At 35.3% G+C, this 25056-nt stretch overlaps 1 protein-coding gene and 1 long non-coding RNA gene across 2 annotated transcripts; both read left to right on the top strand.

Annotated features, from left to right (window-relative positions):
• Positions 1-5664: 5664 nt before the first annotated feature.
• On the top strand, positions 5665-7810 carry LOC143641393 (uncharacterized). The gene is made up of 2 exons (XR_013155318.1): positions 5665-5768; positions 7409-7810. It is a non-coding gene; the product is annotated as an uncharacterized LOC143641393 (long non-coding RNA).
• A 4732-nt stretch (positions 7811-12542) lies between these two features.
• On the top strand, positions 12543-13514 carry LOC143389059 (olfactory receptor 52N2-like). The gene has a single exon (XM_076842385.2). It carries the CDS (start codon positions 12543-12545, stop codon positions 13512-13514), a length of 972 nt encoding a protein of 323 aa, XP_076698500.2.
• Positions 13515-25056: the final 11542 nt, after the last annotated feature.

Raw genomic sequence — 25056 nt, 5'->3', positions numbered from 1 at the left:
AAGAAACCTATGAAATTCTAGTCACATAGAACCTAAAACTACTGAATCAAGAATAGAAAAATCTGGGGGCTGGGGATGTGGCTCAAGTGGTAGCGTGCTTGCCTGGCATGCGTGCGGCCCGGGTTGGATTCTCAGCACCACGTACAAACAAAGATGTTATGTCCGCCGATAACTAAAAAATAAATATTAAAAAAATTCTCTCTCTCTCCTATCTCACTCTCTCTCCTCTCTCACTCTCTCTTAAAAAAAAGAATAGAAAAATCTGATTTAACCAAAAATGGGTAAGTAAATAGAATCAGTAATATAAATTTTCTCATTAATGAAATTCCTGCATCTGATAGATTCACTTCCTATATGTCCTCCCACTCTGAATTCCATTGTCTATGGATTACAGACCAACAAGATCCGTGAAGGAGTGATAAAGCTATTTTGCAAAGAGAATGATGCCTTAGGTAAAAATAGATTCATTAATTAACATAAAAACAAATAAAGATAACACTTTACAGGAAATTTGAGTGTAAAATTTAAAAAAAAGAGAAACACTGGTATCTTGCAGAAAGCAATATTTGTTGAATATTGAAGAAACTATTTTAGTAGAACTCATAAGTAACAAAGTAATCTTACAAATAAAAAATTAAGCATCCTAAATTTGAGTGTTTTTTTTTTACATCCACCACAGGGTAAATTTGTTACACTGCTGTATTAGTTAATTTAATTAATTTAATACATTTTGCATGTTGAACAGATATTAAATAGGATGTACATGAGAAGAACATGATTGTACTTTCTCAGCCTATAAAGACTGGTTTTGAGGGAAATTTATTAAACAATCTCAAGATTGGAAAAAGACTTTTAAATTTTAGTGAATTCATTTATGCTCACTACTCTTTTCTCAACATAATTTTCACAGGTTGCTTTAGTAATAAAAAGTATCTTATGTATAGCTGATTAATGTTCACTTCCTACTATGAAGGTGAAGGAGAATAATACTCATATGTTCATTTCAATATGATCTAAATGACATGGAGACAATCAAAGGAATTCAGGCCCAGAACTTAAAATTTAGGCACTCCCATGTTCATTGGAGCACTATTCCTAACAGCCAAGAAGTGGAAATAACAAAAATGCCCATCAAATGATAATGGAAAAAGACAGTGTGGTGGAGGGGATTTAGATAGGTGAATAGAGATACCTAGAACTCACATCTTGCTCCACCACAATGACCTAAAGTAACAGGTGTATAGTTTCATTTTGAGGTGAGTGATCATGGGAAATTCTGGAAATTAATATCTGAGAGACTGAAAAATTGCAAGATTCAAAAACCTGGGGCAACAATCTACTAAGAGAAAACACCTCCCATCTGCCAGAATGACTGCACAGCTGAGACAAAGGGACTCTCCTCTCTCTAGAGGTAACAGTGAAAGGAAAAGATGCAATAAATTTTATTAGTGCAGACTCTAGCAATCCTAGTGACTGGAAAGTTTCATAATCCAAAAAAGTTTTTAGCCCACTTAGATAAGTAATCTTCCTTGTAGTCTTTCTTTGGAAAAGGATCTCACATCATCTTCCAGGGAAAATTCTAGTGTGCTATAGTCTTGAACAGTCTTTAGAGGAGAGCTGAAGCCTTAATTTGGACTGCTCTATGGATCTAAAACCCCAACATATTCCCATCTGTGGGACTCCACAGACATTCTACTGCTCTGAGTGAAGGGGTACCTTTTTGCTGAACCCAACTTGTCCTAGCAGATTGACCATGACCTTCACTATAGGATACAGTGCTTTGACATAGAAGGGGATGGATGGCACTGATCTCTAACTAGGAGTTTGGAGTGAAGGAACCCTAAGACCAAAGATGTGGTCAATGATCTGTGGACTCCTGCTGTTGGTAGGGCTAAAGGCTGATTCCTTCAGCACCTCTTCTCTGTATTGTGGTCGGGCATCTGTCACCACAGGGTAGGGAGGGGAGGTTCCTGTTTCTGCCTTGCCCACAGAAGCTGCTGAAAGTCCTTGAGTAACTCCATGACAAGGACCCAGCTGTTGCTTACACATGAATGTGCATAGCTAAGGAGATTGAATGTGCCTTTGCCCACCCATCTCTGGTTGAGGTCCAACTCCCAGGTGGGCACCACCATAGTAGCAGGAGAGAGGAAATCCATGAATACTGCTGAAACCCACCTATGCAGTTCCTTCTGCTGGCAATTGAAACACCTTGACTAGCCACATGATGTTGCCAAGACTGGATGTAAAGGACACAGAGGGGTGCTGTAGATCTTGCCATGGTCCTACTTATGCAGCATTTGGTCCTGTCCACTGAGTGGTCAGAGAACGAATGCTTTGGTTTGTTGAACTCTGCTGCTTCTGCCAGTGCTACAAGCCTTTGCTAGTTGCAGAAGTGGTACCAGTAGTGCCTAAGGATATCCCCATCACCTGATCAGGGCCACTGCTTCCATCATAGGTGTAGCCACAGAGTAAGCACCCCACACCAACTACTGTCGATCCCACAGTTGTTTGAACTGCTAGAGTGTCCTGACTACTGCATGATCTGTAGAGACTGTGGGACTATGTGACCATGACATTGTCTGACCTGTGCCCAAACTCAGTAATCACAGCCAAAGAAGCTACAGGGAGACTGTTCTATGGTGCCTATTGAGAATCAAAGCCAGCATTGCAAAACAATCTGACACCCTAAGTTACACATTCAAGAGAAAGCCATTTACTAAGAAAGTTAATTACCTATAAATGTGTTAGGGACATCTGATTCACCAGATGAACAAATCTCAACATCGAAATAAGAAATATGAAAACAGAAGGTAATATGATTACCTCCCAAAGAACATAACTCTAGCAACAGATTACAAGGAAATGAAGGTGGATGAAATGCTGGAAGGATAATTTAAAATGATTAATAAAAAGCTCACTAATGTTAGGTAAAATAAGAATATAATAAACTGCTAAATTAAATTAGGAAGACTATGAAAGATACCAATGACTAATTTAGCAGAGATAGAGATTTTAGAAAAGTATCAAACAGAAATCCTGGAAATTAAGAGTTCCGTAGGTCAAGTAAAAATACAGTTGAAAATCTCAGCAACAGACTAGATCAAGTGGAAGAAATAACATCTGATCTTGAAGACGGGTCTTTTGAAGTAGTCCATTATCCCATCACCTCTCCCCTTCAAAAAACAAACAAAAAAATAAAAAAGATAAATCGAATAAGAGAACTTTCAAGATCTTTGGGACAACTTAAAACAATCAACCAGGCATGATGGTGCATGCCTACAATCCCAACATCTTGGGAGGCTGAATCAGGAGGATCACAAGTTCAAAGCCAGTCTCAGCAAGAGTGAGGTCCTTAGCAACTCAATGAGATCCTGTCTCTGAATAAAATACAAAAAAATAGGGATGGGGATGTGGTTCAGTGGTTGAGTGCCCCTGAGTTCAATCCCCAGTACCAAAAAACAAAAGAAAACAAACAATCAAATATCTCCATCTTTGGAATAATCAATGATGAGTAGATAAATGCAAAGAACAGAGAAAAAACTGTTTAATAAAATAATAGCAGAAAGTCTCCCTAATTTTGAGAAACTTATGGACATCTATATACAGGAGGCTAATAAACCCCAAATAGACATAACCAAAGGGGCTTGTCACCATGGAATATTATGGTCAAATTGGCAAAAGCACAAGACAAAGAAAAAATTTAAAATCTTCAAGAGAAATCATCAGGTCACATTTAAGAGAATTCCTAGTAGACTGACAGCAGAAACCTTATAGGCCAGTAGGGAAAGATATGACATATTCCATGATCTGAAAGAAACTGCTAATCTACATAACTGCATCCAACAAGGCTATAGTTAAAAAATGAACGAAAATAAAAACCTTAAAATATATTAAAAGTGGAGGAAATTTATGACCACTAGAATAGTCTGACTCAAGATGCTTAGGCATGTTGTATATCCAAAAGAGAAAAAAAAGATAACTGTGATCATGAAAGCATGTGAAAGTATAAATCCCACTACAAAAGCAGGAACCCAAAAGTGAAATAGAAAAGAATAGAACGTTATTATTACAGTAAATCATCAAGCCACAGAGATGAATAAGAGAAGAAGAAAAGAACAGAGGTCATTCAAAACACCAGAAGAGATTCAACAAAATGACCTATAACAATACAATCCTGGGTGTAAATGCATGAAATTCTCCAATGAAAACATATGGTCTCATAGAATGGATTAAAAAAATTCCAACAATCTGTGGTCTTCAAAAAGTTCACCTCGTAAATAAAGACACACAGTGATAGAGAAAGGTTGGAAAATGATATTTTAAACTAATGGAAACAGAATGAAAAAGAGTAGTTAGAGCTAGATCTGAAAATAGACTGTCAGACAAAGCATGTAAAAGACAGGCAAGGTCACTATATAATCATCAAGGCATCAGTTCATCAAGAAGATATAACAAATATATACCAATGAGACCTAATGTTGTAACAACCACTTTATAAAGCAAACACTTGTTAGAGTCTGTAAACAAGTCTGGATGGCGCCTGGCAAAATGCCAGAGGGAGTGGTTTGTGAAGTAACGCCAGCAAGCCATTAAGTGTGGAGATTCCTTATTGGTTGACTGCTGTATCTAGTTTATGTTAATTAGGTAAGCTGTGTGGAATGTATAAATACCTCTGTTCTATATCAACGTACACAAGTTGTTCGTTACCCCCCCCACACACCAGGCTGCGGCAGATGGTGGCCCATTACGGGGAACCCCGGGACACTCGGGGGTAAGTGACGAAAAAAAAAAACTGCCCGACCCTAGATAGTACGGGAGCAAATCTGCTCGTTCCTAGGCAGATAGGGCGAGAGGAAAAATGGCCATTTTGAGAAAATGGAGAAGATTGATACAGTATGTTTGTGTCTTGTTTTGTCTCAGTGTATTGTATTGTCTTTGTGATGAAAATATGGAAGGGGTGAGAAGTAAATTGATAAGGGAAAGAGACACTCCAGTGGAACCAAGAATAATTAGGGCATGTGTTGATGGAAGCCCAAGAACTCTAGTCAGAAAGAAGAACGTTCAAAAAAAGGATTATCAGGAAAAAAATTGCAGCAAAAGGCTATTACTGAATACTTTTCGTTAACGGAGGGTGCGTGAATCGGAGCAGCGGCTGCCATGTGCCCAAGCAGGTCAAGGCGCAGCAAGGGCTTTCCAAGCAGCGGCAGCGGGCTCTTCCCCGCCCCCCTGCCCGGGGGAGCAGGACGCTACTGCTAGAGCCCAAATCCAAACCTGACGCGGAGGCATAGTCTTGCAGGCTCTTGCTCCCTGTGCCCGGAAGCAGTTTGAGTCTGGGACTCTCCCCAGGGCCATCTGGGGCTGCCCAGGAAGCTACAGCTGGCAGAAGATACTACCTCCTTTCCTGAAGTTTGATCATTTCCAAAGTCAGTAACTACAATGGTTCTCCCACACCTGGAAGCTAATGAGTAATGAGCACTATTAATGCTTATTTCAAATGTAAAAAACCTTGAGATAATGTACTAAATTGTTCAGAAGGTTGTTTTCTTAGTGGAATGCTACAGGATTTTCTTTAGCCATCTGGAGTTCCTGCCTTTGTCCCAGTGCCAGTGAAAACAAAGGTGAAAGAATTTCCAGTGTTGCTGAAAACCGGACTTCGGCTGAGAACTGGAGGAGACTTCGGATTAAGCTAGCTGCCTACAGAATTTACCTGGACTGTGATTTAAGCTAGCTGCCTGCAGAATTTATCTGGACTGTGATTTACCTGAACTGTGAGTTAATCTATTGAGACACTATTTTACCTGGACTGAGACAACAAACTGTAATCTATAACAAATTGTAACTGGTATCTTTGATAATGGTGTCATTGCTGGTATAATTTTTCCAAGGGCTTCTTGCATGGAGCCATCAATTGACTTGGTATTGTGGCATTTTGTATCCTCCCCTTCTGCTTGTAGCAGATTATTTATGGTGTTTGTGTAAAAACCACTATGGTCGTTATTTAAATTAAACAAAAGGGGGAATTGTTGGAGTCTGTAAACAAGTCAGGATGGCACCTGGCATTTTGCAGAGGAATGTTTAGAGTCTGTAAACAAGTCTGGATGGCGCCTGGCAAAATGCCAGAGGGAGTGGTTTGCGAAGTAACGCCAGCGAGCCATTAAGTGTGGAGATTCCTTATTGGTTGACTGCTGTATCTAGTTTATGTTAATTAGATAAGCTGTGTGGAATGTATAAATACCTCTGTTGTCTTACAATAAAGGGCTCCTACTCCTGTTATATCAACGTACACAAGTTGTTCATTTGTCACCCCCCCACCCCCCGCTATTTTGCTGCAGCTGGGCTGAGGCAAACACTATTAGCACTAAAGGGAAAGATAGGCTACAATGCAATAAAAATGGGGGATTTCAATACCCACTCATCAGTCAAAGATCATCCAGACAAATATCAACAAAGAAACATTGAACTATACTGTAGATAAGATCGATTTAACAGACATAGAACATTCCATCCAAGAACTGCTGAATACACATTCACTTCGTTAGCTCCTAGAATTTTTCTCAAATAGGTTGTATATTGGGCCACAAAACAAGTTTTAATAAATTCAAGAAAATCAAAATCATAACTTGTGTAACTTTTTCAATGGAATAAACTATAAATAAAAAAGGGTGATTTTATAAATTATACAAATGCGTGGAGACTGAGCAACACACTTTTGCTGAGAAAGTCAGAAGGGGAAAATGGAAAATTTCCCCAAACAAATGAAACACAACATGCAAAAATTTGTGGTATGCAACAAAGCAGTACTATGAGGGAAGTTTAGAGCAACCATTGCCTGCATCAAATATTGGAATGATTTCAGTTTTTAAAAAAACAATGATGCATATCAAGGATTTAGAAAATAAAAAACTCAAATCCAAAATTGGTAGAAGAAAAAAAATTTAAACCTCAGAGCCCAAACAGATGAAATAGAAAAGTTATAATTATTGATTTTGTAATAAGTCTATTCACTTCTATTGCCCATTTAATGATTATTTGTTTTATTGGTATTAAGTTTTTTGAGTTTTTAAAATTTATGGATATTAGTCCCCTGTGAGAGGAGTAGCTGGCAAAGATCTTTTCCCATTCTGTAGGCTCTCTCTCTTCATGCTCTTCTTTCCTTTGCTGTGGCTACAGTATGAGAAAAGTAAGTTCTTAGTCCTGAATCTTACCATTTGTTATGTTCATTAGCCTCTTTCATCTTAGCAATGCCACCTTGCTTATACTGGGTGTTACAAATAAGAATGGATTTGTTTCTGAGCATCCCCTTGTGTGTATATTTTATTTTAAGATTGGACTATATTGGTTATTATACTTTTATAGTATACCTTTTTAGTCAATGAAGCACTCAAATATTCTTTTTGTTTCCCTTTAGAAAACAGCAAAATTTTCCAGAAACAGAAGACAAGCGAAACCAAACCACAACAACAGCAGGAGATATACTACATGGTTATTGAAAAAAAAAAAGGCTAAATTTTTGTATTCTACAATTGAATGTTCTTCAGCCACAATTTAGTGGGTTTTTTTTAAGTTGTTCTTGGTCTAAATGTATTGTGTAAATTATTGTTGCTTTTCACAATAAATGATAATATCTGTTCCTCATTAAAAAATAATAATAATTTCTGGAATTTGGCATTTCACTAAGTGTATATATACACTGAGATGAACTCATCTTTGTACCACATCAGTCTTCTAATCTGTGGAAACAGTTTTTATAAAGCTTTCAGTAAAGTTTTTCACATCCTTAATTAAATTAAATTCTAGATATTTAAAACTATTGCAAATGGCCTCAGTTTTTAATTTTAATTGTTTAACCTATTAGTAGATTATTGATAAAACATACTTTTCTTTACCAATGACATTTGTTTCTAATGACATTCTTCAGTTAATAAATTAGTGCTAATAATTTGCAGATATCATTTAACTTCTCTGCATTTATAATAGTTCTGCAAATATTACCTTTAATTATTTGTGTTTAATCATCTCCATATTTGCATTCTTTCATTAAATGGAATTTTATCAGAATACTGAATAGAATTATTTATAGCTGAAACCCTAGATCGGATCTGATGTCTGAATAAATGCCTTTAATATTTCACTAACTACAATGCTCATTATATATTTAAGTATGCTAATCGTTTGGGTTTTTTCTATCTATCTATCTATTTATTTATTTGTTTATTTATTTATTTATTTTTTAGGTTTCTTTGGTGCCAGGGATTGAAGCCAGGGACACTTTGGCACTGAGTCTCACCCCAGCCCTTTCTAAAATTTTTTATTTGTGGCAGGTTCTCACTAAAGTTGCTTAGGGTCTCACCAAGTTGCTGAGGCTGCCATTGACCTTGTGATCTTCCTACCTACCTCAGCCTCCCAAGTCACCCCGGATTATAGGTGTGCATTACCATGCCCGGCTCCATTAAAATTTATCAAAAATAATAAAATGCACGACTCTTGTGTTCAATTTGATAAATTTTGACAGTGGCATAAATCTGTATAATGCCAAATAAAATAGGGAAAAGAACATTTCTATCCCCAGACATTTCCTTCTTGCTCCTATGAGTCATTATCACTCCCCAGAGGATAGCACTTTTTCTTTTCTATCTATTTAAGATAGTTTTGCCTGCTTTTGGATTGCATATAAATGGACTCATATAATATGGTCTTGTGTTTATCTAATTCTGTATCATGTTTTTGAGATTCATCTATGTTATATTTCATAGTGTTTATTCCTTTTTCTGTGTTATATATCATTGCATGAGGCAACACTCATTCCTGTTCCATTTATAATACTGCTTGTGCTCTTTGAACATACATATATGTATTTTGTGAACAAATGTTTTCACTAAAAACCTAAGAATGAAGGTTCTAGGTCATAAGGTTTAGTGTATTTTTAACTGAACAAAAAACTGTTCAACTTTCTGCAGTTTCTTATTAAGTTAAACATATATCAACCATATGAAATAGTTACACCACCCTATACTTGCATGCCAATTTATTAGATATATGCTTTTGGGTCAGGGTTGTGATATACTTTGAATTAAAACTTAAAAATTACTTTAAACATTTGTTCTGATTTTGGAAGAAATCTTCATATATTCACCAACAGGAGTGAGAACAATCGTTTATTTGGTTCCCAGTCCCTTCAGAATCAGTCTTCTTTACAATAAAATATAAAAAGGAAAACTCAGGGAGTAAAATGTACACAAAATATATTTAGAACTGTTTTCTCACAACATTTGCCCTCCAAAATAAACATATGAACATTCATATGCATATTTGTGCATATATTTATGTTTTCATCAACTTGATAAACTCAAGAAGAGCATGACTAGACAGAGCTCAGTGCTCTATTATTCATATGAAATGGATAATTTTTTATTTCATAAATCTTTATGAAATTTATATATCTATACATATGTTTGTATATATATGTGTGTTAATGTGCCATGTATATAGTGAGTGGTGAGCTGTGGTGAGCATAATATTGTGATCAAGATAAATGAAAAAGTTTTCCTAGGACTGTCAGACCCTTGGTCAGAAGTTCAGGGAGAAAACAAAGAAATATTACACTATTTTTTTCCCTGTAATTTCCTCACTGAATAAGAAGCTGAAAAATGCAGAAATTGTCTCAAAAGTCCCAAAGGATCTTTTCCTTTGAACCAGAGCCTCCTGAGACACTGAACTACAGAGACCCAAGCAGGTGCACACATTGGAGTCTGGAAATCTTCAAAAGGAGCAATGATGCTCAGAAGAGGCAGAACCTGACTGCTGTGGGACTCCTGATGCTCAGAACTCTCAGGCATGCACACCAGTCTGGTCTTTGCTAACACTGAGGTGAGTTAGATTGATTCCCAAAACTTATATTTTCAACAAATGAAAATATCTAGACCAGAAACACCAGTGTGTTATGTGGTCATGGCAAATTCAGGATTTATTTTTTTACTCTCACCCTAACACATTACCATTTATTTGGGGAATAAGAAGGGAAAGGCTTTCTGGAGTTGTGAAATAAATTTAAAACCTATGTCATAATTCACTGGAAATAGCAAAATATGTGCAATAGTGTGTTGCAATAAAAGGAAAACAAAACCTTTTGCCTTAATTATTGCATCACTACACTCAGAATTGTTTTCAGTAGGAATGTTTTTTGTGGGGAAGTGGAAAGTGAATCAGTATCAGACATGAATCCAAGAAAGTATTGAGGCCACTTGTTAAAAGAAGCTTCAATAGAGAAATCCTCCCACATGACCCCCTCCCTCTGCAAATGGGTGACATATAGCATCTGTATGAACAAGCCCAGGGAGGAGAATTCAGCAGTGACACAGATACATTCTCTCTCTTCACAGAGCTTGCATAGCTAAGGAATGATTTGCTGTAACTGTGACTTGCTGTACCTGCAACTGCTCATATTTGTTCTACCTCTTCCTTAAGATACAATTAAGAAACATTTGTGCATGTGATAATACACCACAATGAATTCCACTATTATGTATAACTATTATGCACCAATAAAAATATTTTTTCTCTGCTGCAATTAAAAATCAGTATCTTCCTAAGTCACCATGAGTTGTTTAGTCTAGTTATGTTCAGCTTATGCAACTGTTCTTCAGTGTTTAGGATTGGTAAATAATTATAACAGATGGAGTCTAATTAGACAAGTGGCTTTGAAGTCAAAGTTTTATTTGATTGAACTTTGCCTTTACCAGTTTTAAGTTTTTATGAGGATAGATATTTGGTTAACTTTGCATCTCCATCTCCTCATGTATAAAATGATGGCTATAACAAATTTGTGATATTTAGATTGAAATATCAGCACCCTGAGTGGAAGAGATTTGACTTGGTTGATTAGTATATCCCTAGAAACTAGAATGGTGCCACAAATGTTGGAAACAATAAACAAATACCTGTTAAGCAAATAGTGTACACCTCATCACATATTCTGACAACTTTAAAACTAGATAACACGTGCTGATGTCCACATTCCAAGCACTGCTGAAAAGAGTATCATTTAGCCATTCTAACATGTCTATGGTAAATATTATTATCATTCTCCTTTGATAATTTTGAATATACTTGCAAGGTGAAATGTGCAACTTGCTCAAGTCCATTCAGCTACTAAGTGTTGGAAACAAGATTTAGCCCAAGGAGTCTGGGGTGCCCATGTCTCCATAGTAAGCAAGCAAAAAATCAGATCTCATATTTTCTGAGAGCAGACACTTAGTCATCTACTTTTCCTTCTTTTGTATATATTCTAATTTTATAATTAGTTTGCCTAACAGCAGAATCCATGTGAATCCTTGAGTGTCATTGTGAGGAGGTTGTACACAATTATCTATGAACTGAGGAGGGGGAAGGATAAACTGGCTCTGAGTTTGTGTGTCTGTTTGTAAACTAATCAGTATGGTTTGATGTTTATTGATATTATTGATGCTTGGATGAGAATGTGATGGCTGACCAGCTTTACAAACCAGCAGTGTAAAGCCTAAAATCCCCACCTCTCCTGACATCCTGTCTTTTCTCCAGTCTTGTAGCTCTGGTGGCTTCTGGTACTTGAAAAGACACAGAGACACAGGCAGCATTCCGTACAGACCAGTTCTATTCTTGGGGATTCCAATAGACACAGGATTAGTTACCTTAGAAGTAAGAAGATCTTTGAAGGGAATTAGTTGAATGAAATTTTCCTGGATTTGATTCCAGATCTTAAAAGACATTTATGTTTTTATTTTTTCCTAATTGAAACACAAGAACATGTTTAAATCTCCTGACAATCATAGTAAAGAATTTATTTTCTATAATTGACTTGCCAATCTCTTGAAATAGCTGAAATTTTCAAAATTCCACACTATCCTTTTAACTCAAATATACAATGGTACTTGAGTATACAAAGGGTGAGTTGGTTTATTTGAATTTACATTTATTAACCAAGGTAAGCTTGATCTCTTGGGATGCTCTAAACTGATTCAGAAGTGACAATAATAGCAGTCGAGATTACTGATTATATCTATTAAGTATTCACTCTGCACTATTCACACTTCTAGAACATAATATAAAATTAACTTATTGAATAATCCTGACAACAATGAAATGATCTCATTTAGATGGAGAAAACTGAGGCATAATGTGTTTAAACAACACGTTCATATCACACACTATGTGAAGTGAGAAACAGGTGGAGCATGAAACTAGACAGTGTGACTCCAGGGGAATCTGATGGCTTCTCATTGCAAAGGTCTAATTGAAATCACACAGTTAACCACCAGTGACACTCCATATCATGTACAATCCAAAGATTAGGATCCTAAATTAGAATAAGTTATTGTCCATGTATATATAATATGTCAAAATACATTTTCCTTTCATGTATATCTAAAAAGAACAAACTTTTTTAAAAAAAGAATTCATAGAGTTAAAAAAAGTTTCCATGCTCTCTACTTACCTTTGGTTTACTTTTTTGTCCAGGAAACTGTCAGTATTAAAGAGTGTCAAATGCTCTCCTCCTGTCAGCCATTATGTCTGGAGCCAATAGCTCCAGCCTGACACCAGGATTCTTTATCTTGAATGGTGTTCCTGGGCTGGAAGCTGCACACATCTGGATCTCCCTGCCATTCTGCCTCATGTACATCATTGCTCTTGTGGGGAATGTGGGACTCATCTACCTCATCAGTCATGAGGAGGCCCTGCATCGACCCATGTACTACTTTCTGGCCCTTCTGGCCTCCACTGATGTCACCTTGTGCACCACCACTGTGCCCAACATGCTGTGTATATTCTGGTTCAACCTCAAGGAGATAGACTTTAATGCCTGCCTGGTCCAGATGTTTTTTGTCCACATGTTGACTGGGATGGAGTCTGGGGTGCTCATGCTCATGGCCCTGGACCGCTATGTGGCCATCTGCTATCCCTTACGCTATGCCACCATCCTCACCAACCCTGTCATCACCAAGGCTGGTCTTGCCACTTTCTTAAGGAGTGTGATGCTCATCATCCCATTCACTTTCCTCACCAAACGCCTGCCCTATTGCCAGGGCCACCTCATCCCCCACACCTACTGCGACCACATGTCTGTGGCCAAGGTGTCCTGTGGCAATGTCAAGGTAAATGCTATCTATGGGCTTTTGGCAGCCATTTTGATTGGGGGCTTCGATATGTTTTGTATCTCTGTGTCTTATACTATGATCTTGCGAACAGTGGTGAGTTTGTCATCTGTAGATGCTCGTCACAAGGCTTTTGGCACCTGTACCTCCCACCTAGGTGCTATAGTCATCACATATGTTCCAGCATTATTTAGCATTTTTACTCATCGTTTTGGAGGAAAAAGTATTCCCCACCATGTACACATCATTATTGCCAATCTCTATCTGATATGTCCTCCCACTCTGAATCCCATTGTCTATGGAGTAAAGACCAAGCAGATCCGTGAAGGAGTGATCAAGCTATTTTACAAAGAGAAAGATGCCTTAGATATAAAACAGAGTCAATAATTAACATCAAAAACAAATAAAAATAATATTTTTGAGGAAATTTGAGTGTAAAATTTAAAAAAAGAAACACTGGTATCTGGCAGAAAGCAATATTTGTTGACTATTGAAAAAATTATTTTAGTAGAACTCATAAGTAACAAAGTAAGCATGCTAAACATGAGTTTTTTTTTTAAAAATCCACAACAGGGTAATTTTGTTACACTGCTGTATTAGTTAATCTAATTAATTTAATACAATTTGCATGTTGAACAGATATCAAATAGGATGTATATGAGAAGAACATGATAGTACTTTCTCAGCCTATAAAGACTAGTTTTGAGGGAAATCCATTTAAAAAATCTCCAGATTGGCAAAAGACCTTTAAGTCTTAGTGAATTCATTTATGCTCACTACTCTTTTCTCTACATAATTTTCACAGGTCTTCTATCCACTTTGATTTGACATTTGTGCAGGGTAAAATTTAGGGATGTAGTTTCATTCTTATATATATTGATATCCTGTTTTCCTAGCATGATTTGCTAAAAAAGAGATCTTTTCTCCAATGTATGTTTTTGGCAGCTTTGTCAAGGATCATCTGACTATATCAATGTGGATTTATCTCTGTTTTCTTTTATTCTGTTTCGTTGGTGTCATGATGGATTTGATGCCAATACTATGCTGTTTTTGTACTACAGCTCTGTAGCATCATTTCAGATTGGGTGTTGTGATAGCTCCAGAATCAATTTTTTTTTTTTTGCGTAGGATTTTTTTGATTACTCTTGTTCTTTTATTCTTCCAAAGTAATTTCCATACTTTTTTCCTAGTCTGTTACGACTGTCGTTGATATTTTGCTGAGGATTGTATTTAACCTGCATAATGCTTTTGGTAATATGGCCATTTTGATAATATTGATTCTGACTGTCCAAGAACATGGGAAGTCTGTCTATCTTCTAAGGCCATCTTCAATTTCCCTCTACAATGTTCTATAGTATTTTTTAATTACATTATAGAGGTCTCTGACCTCCTTGGTTAGGTTTATTCTCAAAATTTTACATTATGTTTTTGAGGTTATTATAAATGGATTAGTTTTCTTGATTATTTTTTCATCAGATCCATTATTTTTATATGTTGTTTTTATATCCTGCTACTTTCCTGAATTTGTCTATAATATTAAGCAGTCTCTGGTTGAGCTTTCTGGACCTTCTGAGTATAGGATCATTTCACTTGCAAACAGTGATAATGTGTCATCTTCCTTTCCCCTTTGTATCTATTTTTGGTGGGTTTTAACATTTTTTTTTCAGTTATACATGACAGTAGAATGTATTTTGGCAGAATATACAGAAAGTATAACATTCTATTTAAGGTTCCCACTCTTGTAGTTGTACATATTGTGGAGTTCCCTGCTTGTGTATACAAATAAAAGGCTATGAAAATTAAGTCCAATTCTACTTTCTTTTCTATTCCCCTCACCTCTCCCTTCCCTTCATTTCCTTTTGTCCAGTCCCATGAATTTCTGTTATTCCACTGTCCAACCTCCTTTGTTTTGGGTTAGCATCCCCCAAATCAGAAAAAACATTGAGACTTTGTTTTGGGGGGGGATTGGCAGAATTAATATTATTGAAATGGCCAAACTACCAAAAGTGCTATGCAGATTTAATGCATTCCCTATAAAGATCCCAATTGCATTCTTCACAGAAATATAAAAAGAAAACCTGAAATTTATATGGAAAAATAAGAGACCCAGGATAGCCAAAGGAATCCTTAGCAAGAAAAGTGATGCAGGAGGAATCACAATATGAGACCTTAAATTATACTATAGCATGGTATTGGCACCAAAACAGACTTGAAGAACAATGGAACAGAATAGAAGACACAGGTCCTCATAAACACAGTTATCTCATCATAGACCAAGGCACCATAAACATACATTGGAGAAAAAAATAGCCCCTTCAATAAAGGATGCTGGGAAAACAGGAAATCCATGTAATAGAATGAAATTGACCCCTATATCTCACCCTGAATAAAACTCAACTCTAAGTGGCTCAAAGACCTATGCATTAGAGCAGAGACCCTGCAGTAACTAGAAGAAAAAGTAGACCCAATTCTCCAACATATTGACTTGGGAAATGAATTCTTGAACAAGATTCCTAAAGCCTCTGAAGAAAAATCAAGAATCAATAAATGGGACGGTATTAAAATGAAAAGCTTCTTCACAGCAAAGGAAACAATTAAGAACATGAACAGAGATCCTACAGGATGGAAGAAAATCTTTACCACCAGCACCTCAGATGAGGCATTAATTTCAAGGCTATACAAAGAGCTCAAAAAAACCCAATCAATAAATGGGCAAAGGAACTGAGAAAACACTTCACAGAAGAATAAATACAAATAGTCAAAAAATATATGAAAAGAATGTTCAACATCTCTTGAAATTAGAGAAATTGAAATTAAAACTGCCCTGAGATTCCATCTCACTCCAGTCAGATGGCAGTTATAAAGAACAGATGTAACAATATATGTTGGTGAAGGTGTAGGATGAAAGAAACTCTCATAGACTGTTGGTGGGACTGCAAATTGGTGCAATCACTATGGACAGCAGTATGGATATTCCTCAGAAAACTTGGAATGAAACCACCATTTGACCCAGTTACCCAGTCTTGGTCTATACCCTAAGGACTTAAAAATAGCAAAATACACTGATGCAGCCACATCCATGTTTATAGTAGATCAACTCACAATAGCCAGGCTATAAAAACAACCTAGGTGACCTTCAAGAGATGAATGGATAGTGAATGGATAATGAATGATTATCTATTTTATTTCCTCCTCTTGCTCAATTCCTCTGGCTATAATTTTGAATAGTATATTGAATAGAAGTGGTGAGAGTGGACATCCTTGTCTGGTTCCTGATTTTATAGGAAATGCTTTCAGTTTTCTCCATTCAGTATGATGTTGGCTTTGGGTTTCTCATATGTAGGCTTCATAATAATGAGGTAAGTGCCTTTTATCACTGCTTTCTCCAGCACTTTAACATAAATGGGTGCTGCAAATTTGTGCAGCCATTTTAGAATGCAGCATGAGGTTTCCTCAAAATGCTACAAATAGAACCAGCATATGGCCTACTGATTCAAACCCTTGGCATTTATTGCAAAGAACTAAAATCAGAAAACTGAAGAATACAGGCAAAGCTATGGCAGCACAATTCATAATAGCCAAGTTATGGATCCAGGCCAGGTGCTCTTCAATAGATGAATGGATAAAGGCAATGTAATGTATATGCACAATGAAATTTTACTCAGCCAAAACTAAAATGAAACTTGGGTATTTGCTATAAATTGATGAAACTGGATAAAAGTCACGGTAAATGAAATAAGCCTGACTCAGTTAATCAAGAGTCAAATATTTTCTTTCATACACAGAAGCTTGACTGAAATAAGAGGCAAAAAGTTAGGGAGAGTTCTTATGAAAATAGAAGGAAAAAACAGTGTGGTAGATGAATGGAAGTAAGAGGGAAGGAGGAGGAATGAGAAATAGGAGGAAATGAAGAAATTAATTGACCAAATTATGCTGTGTACATATATGGATATATTATACTGGATCCACCACACACACACACACACACACACACACACACACACACACACATTCAGATGCACAAAGCACCAACTAAAAACCAATAAATGAAGGCCAGTATAATAGAGAAAGGGGTTCAGAGGAAGGCAGGAGGCAGGAAAGAGAAAGCATTGGGGATTAAAATGGAGCAAATTTTATAACATGCAAGTATGATTATATCAAAATGAATTATGTATAACTAAAACACATTCATAAAAACATAAAAAAGTAAAATTACTCCAGGACTGGATGGCTTCCCTAGCAAATTTTACCAAACCTTTATTTATTTACTTTTTTCCTATAATGCTGTGGTCTGAAGATAGGGCCTCCTGTATGTTAAGCAGGTACTCTACCAGGGAACTACACTCCCAATCCTATCAAACTATAAGAAGAACAGCAGTTCTTCTCAAATTATTTCAAAGTATTGAAAAGAAAGGAACCCTTCTAAATTTATAAGGCCAGCATTATCTTGTCATCCAAATCAGACAGGTACACAACAACAGCAAAAGAAAACTATAGACCAATACCCATGATGCACATAGATGCAAAAATTCTCAACAAGTACTAGCAAATTGAATTCAATAGCACCTCAAAAGATCATTAACCATGATCAAATTGCTTTCAGGCCATGTATTTATGAGCATTATCAGCAATTAGGAGAAGGGTATGAGGATTCCTCCAAAAAATAAAAATAGATCTACCATATGGTACAATATCCTACTTCTGGATACACACTCAAAGGAAATGACATCAACATACCAAAGAGATACCAAAGAGATTCCTTTATGCCCATGTTTACTGTGTCATTAATCAAATAGGTGGAATTATCCTACCTTTTCATCAACAGATAAGTGGACAAAGAAAATATAGTATATACATATAATGAAGTATTAGTGTGCCTTTAAAAAGAATCCTGTTATTTGCAGCAAAATGGATGAAATTTAAGGTAAGTATGTTAAGTGAAATAAATTAGTGGCTGGGGCTGTGGTGCAAGCAGTAGTGCGCTCGCCTGGCATGCGCACAGCCCTGGGTTCGATTCTCAGCACCAGGTACAAATAAAGATGTTGTGTCTGCCGAAAAAAAACTAAACAATAAATATTAAAAATTTCTCTCCCTCTCTCTCTCTCTCTCTCCCCCTCTCTCTCCCTCTCTCTCTCCCTCTGTCTCTCTCTCCCCCCGTCTCTCTCTCTTAAAAAAAGAAATAAATAAGATACAGATCAGTACAGCATTTTCTCTCTCACATATGGATGCTAAAACACACACACATCATAGTAAAATAGTCCTTAGGGTAGATTGGGAAGGGACTCAGGGTATGGTAGGAAAAAAGTGAATAGATCTGATTAGCACACTGTATGCATGCCTGGAAATATCACATTGAATCCAATTAACATGTAAATTAATACAAATAAATTAAAATAATTATAAAGATAAAAATAAAAAAAATTAATAATGAAATATGATATACACATACTCAATAGAATTGTATTCAGCCATTAGCAAAGAATTGTCCTGTCATTTGCAATGACATGAATGAAACTGGAGATCATTTTGTTAAGTCTTATAGGTCAGGCACAGGACAAGTACTACATGTGTGGAATCTAAAAAATATGATCTCAGAGAAATTGTGAGTAGAATGGTAGTCAGAAGAATCTGGGGAGAGTAGGGTGATACAGAGGGATGGGAAGGGCTTGAACATTGAGCACTAAGGTACGGTTGATTAGGAGTGAGGAGTTCTGGTGCTGTTGCACAGCATGCTGTATACAGATAACAATAATGTGCTGTAGAATTCAAAATGCTAGAAAAGATTGAATGTTTCACCACAAAGAAATCATAAAAAATAAGATAGATATGTCTAACCTGTTTTAAAGATCACACGATGAATGCATGTGTCCAATAATCACACCATTAGCATATTAAAAATGGAATCTTTATGTTTTTATATACCAGTTAAAAGTAAACTCAACTGAGAGAAAACACAATAGCAAACACAATTTCTTAAGAATAGTTGAGAAGTTTTTGAAGGAGATGTAGAATAAGTCTTACAAAGTATAGGAAGGTGGTGGTACATATGGAGAGCATCACCCATAGAGTGTATAAACATTGGTGTTTGGTTAATTTCATAGAATTAAACCATGGCTAACATCCTCCATACAGCTGTAAGGTAGGCATATTCAAAAAGAGAAATGATTAGAAGAATTCAATGTCACTAGTTAAAAGAAGAGTAAGAGGGAATCAGTGTAGTGAACATATAAGAGGGAAAATGAAATATAGGGAAAGTTAAGAGATATAGGAGATGGCAAAACAATTTATCATGTTAAGCTGGGGTCATTGCTGTTGAGGAGCAGATTCCTGTTTCCTGGTTGGCCACCTGTACTGATGTGTGTCTATCCTGTGCCTTCATTCAAGGTTCAGCTGACATCTTCACATTACATCTTTCTTGTTTACATGCTCCAATCAAGCTCCAGCTAGATGCTGGAGATCCTGATTATTGTTCTTCCCTGAGTTGTAGTACATGGATACAATAGTGCTGTGAACAACGATTCTTCTCCACATATGTGCTGTTCTTTGCCCTGTAAGTCCAGAAGCAACTCCAATTATACCCAGAATGTCATGAGCAACTTGTAAAAATCTCTCCTAAATACAAACACTTTCCCTTTCACTATTAACAGATAAAATACATATTAACTGATTTGAATGGATTTTTTTTTCAAAATAAGGTTAAGTTACCTAGGAAAGTGGATGTCAAGGTATTTTCATAGCAATGATCTTTTTCAAGACCAGCCAGCACAGTAGAAACTCACACATGCAGTCTGTCTTCAAAGAGGTGTTGGTATTTAAAAGTCCATATGATGAAGATCCTGTACAAATGTTGGCCTAACAAGAGCCCCTACCAAGCCTGAAGGTGCTGTTTATGATGATTTCCAGGCCTACATTCTTCTATAAGACTAAGTCAATCTAGCTGAGGCAAATTGTTTTTAGTTTTGTGAATTATAGTCAATCCAAACCTTGTACCATAGCTGGTAGTCGTGAAATGTACATTTATATAAGCCTACATTCAGCATTGTGTGGGAAACTGTAAAAACATAGTAAGACAGGCAGTCAGTGTTGAGAGGGAGAAATAATTAAGGACACAGTAACATATTTAGTTTCATGTCTTCATTAATAATTATCATAGGTGGATAGTGGTACAATGGAGGCGGACCTAAAGAACTTCTGGGAATTAGAACTTATACAGTTTGTGGGCCAAAGGACATGAAGCCTCACACATAGGAGAAAGCTCCCTGAAAAAAAGAGAGACACTAATCAAATGTTGCCAGAGACTGACTGTTGATTGAGAACATATACACTGCTCTCCCCTTTATGTCCAGGTGGGAGAGGGAATGAAAAAAAAGTCAGAATGAAAATAAAGGTATTTCACTGGTAAAGCACTTGTCTGGTATGTGTGAGACCCTGGGGTGAATCCCCAGTACTGAAAAAGAAAAGTTTAATTATCTGTTTTTGTTGAAAAACACCTCGAATAGACAAATCTAACTCTGGCTAAAGAGGAATGCAAAGAGAAATCAGTACCTCCACAAGTAACAATGCCTATATCAAGCCTATAAAATTGTCCTGAAAAAAAAAGAGCAAAGAATAGCAGGTGGTAGAGCAAAATGATTACCAGATGTACAACATGTTTACTTCAAGTTTACAGAGTATTTAGTGAGTCTTTTAAAAATGGATGAAATTTCACTTGATCTCTGTAAAAGATGAAAAAAAATGACAGAACTATTTAGTATTGCCAGAATAAGATTAATACATAACAGAATGAAATCAAACAAAGACAAACAAGAAAGAGTTTAAAAATATAATAAAAGCATTAACATCTATGAGTGCGGAATAAATAAAAGATGTTATGTTTTTAAGTTAGAAATAGTGAACGCACACATTGAAAACTGATTTATGATGCCATGGATAAAGACAGTAAGGTAAAAATGTTTAGAAAAGAGAAATGATAGATAAGAAGTAGCATGAAAGTTTTTGCTGTTAATAAAGTAAATTTACAAGGATTGAAGCATAAATAATATTCAAACTCATAAAAAATAGTAAAACAAAATTTAATACTGATACATGTGTTCTAGTTTAAAGAAAGTCCAGGTAGAAAGGAAAAGCATTTCAAGAAATGGGTATAGATAGTCTAAAAACATGTACTGCAATATTAATAAAAAGGAAATTCATCCCACCTAAAAAAGAAAACAATAGTTTAAACATAAAGAAAATAAAAGAACAGAATGATAAAAATAATAAGAGTAAAGGAAGTGAAATGGCAAGAGATGTAGAAGAGAAGAAGAAAAGAGGCTAGGAAAGGTAGATTCATATTTGGCAAACCAAACTAGGAAAGAGTGAGGTGATTTGTTTGAACTTTGAAATGTCAATAATTATACTTAAAATTATCCATGGTGTTGTTAGAAACATTAGTTTTATCACTTTCATTCCTAAATATTCTGATTTATGAATGTAGCATATCATCAATTCATGAATACAGGTATTCTATTGTATAAATTTATTCATTATACACTTGAGAAATATTTTGTGGAATCCTTGGATAATGCTGCTACAAATATCATTGTATGTGTTTTCTGGAGCACATGTTTACATATTTCTTTGGTTTAATGTCCAAGAATGGATTGGAGCATTTTAGTTCACTATTGTTATATTGTATCAGCTGTATTCCAAGACAGCTGTATTCATTTAAATTCTCACCAACTATGTGAAAGTTCCCCTGTCACCCACACCATTCCTCATTCTTAGTATTACCAGTTTTATAAAATCCATGCATTTAATTTACATTTCCTTGATGACCAAGAAGGTGGACAATTTCATAAGTTTTTAAAATTTTTTTTAGTTGTAGATGGACACAATACCTTTATTTTATTTATTATTTTATGTGGTGCCAATGATAGAACCTAGTACCTCACTAATGGTAGGCAAGCTCTCTACCACAATTACAGCCATAATAAATTCTTATCTACTAAATAATTTATTTTTCTTGAGTAGTAACTTAAAACTCATCCATTTCTCTATTTAACTTCTTTTAATGTGTAGGATTTCATTATTAATTATTATTATTTCATTATTTATTTACTATTAGACATCTTTATTAATTACATATGTTGGCATAGACTTTCTTACATATTTATTATCTTATAATTTTGTGTTTGGATTCACAAAATTCTTGACTTTTTTACATTCTTTTTTATTATTGTTGCTTTTTGATATTACATAAAGAAAAACTGCTGTAACAAACATTCTTGTACATACTATTGGTGATCTTAAATATACTCTTCTATTATTTATAGTCAATAAAATTGGTTGGAAAATAGAAAATGTATTTTAATTTACAAGATGTTTTATAATTTTTACACCAATTTGTTTATTTTAAAACCATGAAAAATAAAAATTAAGTATTCTCAACTTTTGTCCTATTTTTAAGAAAAGTTTTATGATGCTACAATCTTGAACATAAAATTATATATCATCTCCTTAGGTGTTATTTTATCATTCTAATTAAAAATTACAACAAAATATGTTTTCGGCTGGAGATGTACATCAGTGGGAGCATACTTGCCTAGCACATGGAAGGCCCTGGGTTTGATCCTTAACACAACACAACAACAACAACAACAAAAACAATATACTATGCTATGACTATTGTTAATGCTAAGATTCAGGACTAAGAACTTACTTTTCTCATATGGTAGCCATTGATCCATCAACATTTGTTATGATCATTAGCCTTTTTCCACTTATTGATGCCACCTTGCTTATACTGCGTGTTCACATAAGCATGGATTTGTTTCTGGACACTCCCTTGTGCTCAATGTGTATATTTCATTTTAAGACTGGACTATCTTGGTTATTATACTTTTATAGTATACCTTATTAGTCAATAACATACTCAAATATTGTTTTTTTCCTTTTAAAAACCAGCAATTTTCCCCAGAAACAGAAGACAAGTGAAACCAAATAACCACAACAGCAGGAGATGTACTACATGCTTATCAAAAAAAAAAAAAAAGCTAAATTTTTGTATTCCACAGTTGAATGTTCTTCAGCCACAATTTTTTGGATTTTTTTTTAGTTGTTCTGGGTCTAAACATATTGTATAAATTATTGTTGCTTTTGGTTTTTATAATAAATGTTAATATCTGTTCCTCATTAAAAAATAATAATAATTTCTGGAATTTTGACATTTCACTGTTTATATATTACATTGAAATGAAGGTATTTTTGTACCATATCAGTCTTCTAATCTGTGGATGTAGTTTTTATAATGCTTTCAGTAAAGATTTTTCACATTCTTAATTAAATTAAATTCTAGATATTTAAAACTATTGCAAATGACCTCAGTTTTTAATTGTAAATGTTTAATCTATTAGTAGATTAGTGATAAAGCATATTTTTGTTTACCAATAACATTTGTTTTTAATGACATTCTTAAGTTAATGAGTTAGTGCTAATAATCTGCATATTTCATTTAACTTGTCTGTATTTATAATCATTCTGCAAAAATCACCTTTAATTATGTGTTCAATATTTCCATTATTGCATTCTTTCATTAGATGGAATTATACTGGAATACTGAATAAAAGTATTGATAGCTGGAACCCTAGCTTTAATCTGATGTCTGGATAAATGCCTTTAATACTTCACTAACTACAATGCTTACTATATATTTTATATACCTTAAGTATGCCAATAGCTTCTGGTTTTCCTTTTGTTGTTTTAGTTGTATTGATTTTAGTTTTTAAAATACACGACACAGAATGCATTACAATTCTTACTACACATATAGAGTACAATTTTTCATATCTTTGTATATAGAGTATGTTCATGCCAATTCATGCCTTTATACATGTACTTTTTTGTATTACAATTCTTATTACACATATATACCACAATTTTTCATATCTCTGTTTATATATAAAGTATGTTGACACCCAGTTCGAATCTGCATATATGTACTTTGTATAATGATGTCTATCATATTCCCCCGCTCTTCCTAATCCCCCGCCCCCTCTCTTTCCCTCCCACCCCTCTTCCTTATCTAGAATTCATCTAATCCTCCCATGCTCCCCCTCCCTACTCCACTATCTTGTGGCTTTTCTATCTATCTATCTATTTATTTATTTATTTTTACCTTTCTTTGGTGCCAGGGATTGATCCCAGGGACACTTTGGCACTGAGTCTCACCCCAGCCCTTTCTAAATTTTTTTATTTGTGGCAGGTTCTCACTAAGTTGCTTGGGGGCTCATTAGAGGCTCCCATTGACCTTGTGATCTTCCTACCTACCTCAGCCTCCCAAGTCACCAGAATTATAGGTGGGTATAATACCACCATGCCCGACTCCATTAAATTTATCAAATATAATAAAATGCACCACTCTTGTGTTCAATTTGATAAATTTTGACAGTAGCATAAATCTGTATAATGCCAAATAAAATAGGGGAAAGAACATTTCTATCCCCAGACATTTCCTTCTTGCTCCTATGAGTCATTATCACTCCCCAGAGGATATCACTTTTTTTCCTATCAATTTAAGATTAGTTTTACCTGTTTTTGGACTGCATATACATGGACTCATATATTATGGTCTTGTGTTTATCTAATTCTGTACCATGTTTTTGAGATTCATCTATTTATATTTCATAGTGTTTATTCCTTTTTCTGTGTTATATATTATTCCATGAAGTCACTACTCATTCCTGCTCCATTTATAACACTGCTTGTGCTGTTGGAACATACATATATGTGTCTTCACTAAAAACCTAAGAATGAAAGTTCTAGGTCATAAGGTTAGTGTATTTTAACTTAACAAGAAACTGCTCAAGTTCCTGCAGTTTCTTATTAAGTTACACATACATCAACTATATTTAACAGTTACACCAGTCTGTACTTACATTATCAATTTATT

This window comes from Callospermophilus lateralis, chromosome 2, assembly GCF_048772815.1.
Source record: "Callospermophilus lateralis isolate mCalLat2 chromosome 2, mCalLat2.hap1, whole genome shotgun sequence".
NCBI classification, from domain to species: domain Eukaryota; kingdom Metazoa; phylum Chordata; class Mammalia; order Rodentia; family Sciuridae; genus Callospermophilus; species Callospermophilus lateralis.
This window is presented reverse-complemented; position numbering and strand designations above follow the sequence as displayed.

Excerpts from the sequence above, each read along its gene's own strand:
- LOC143389059 (XM_076842385.2), top strand. The coding sequence starts at position 12,543 with ATGTCTGGAGCCAATAGCTCCAGCCTGACACCAGGATTCTTTATCTTG.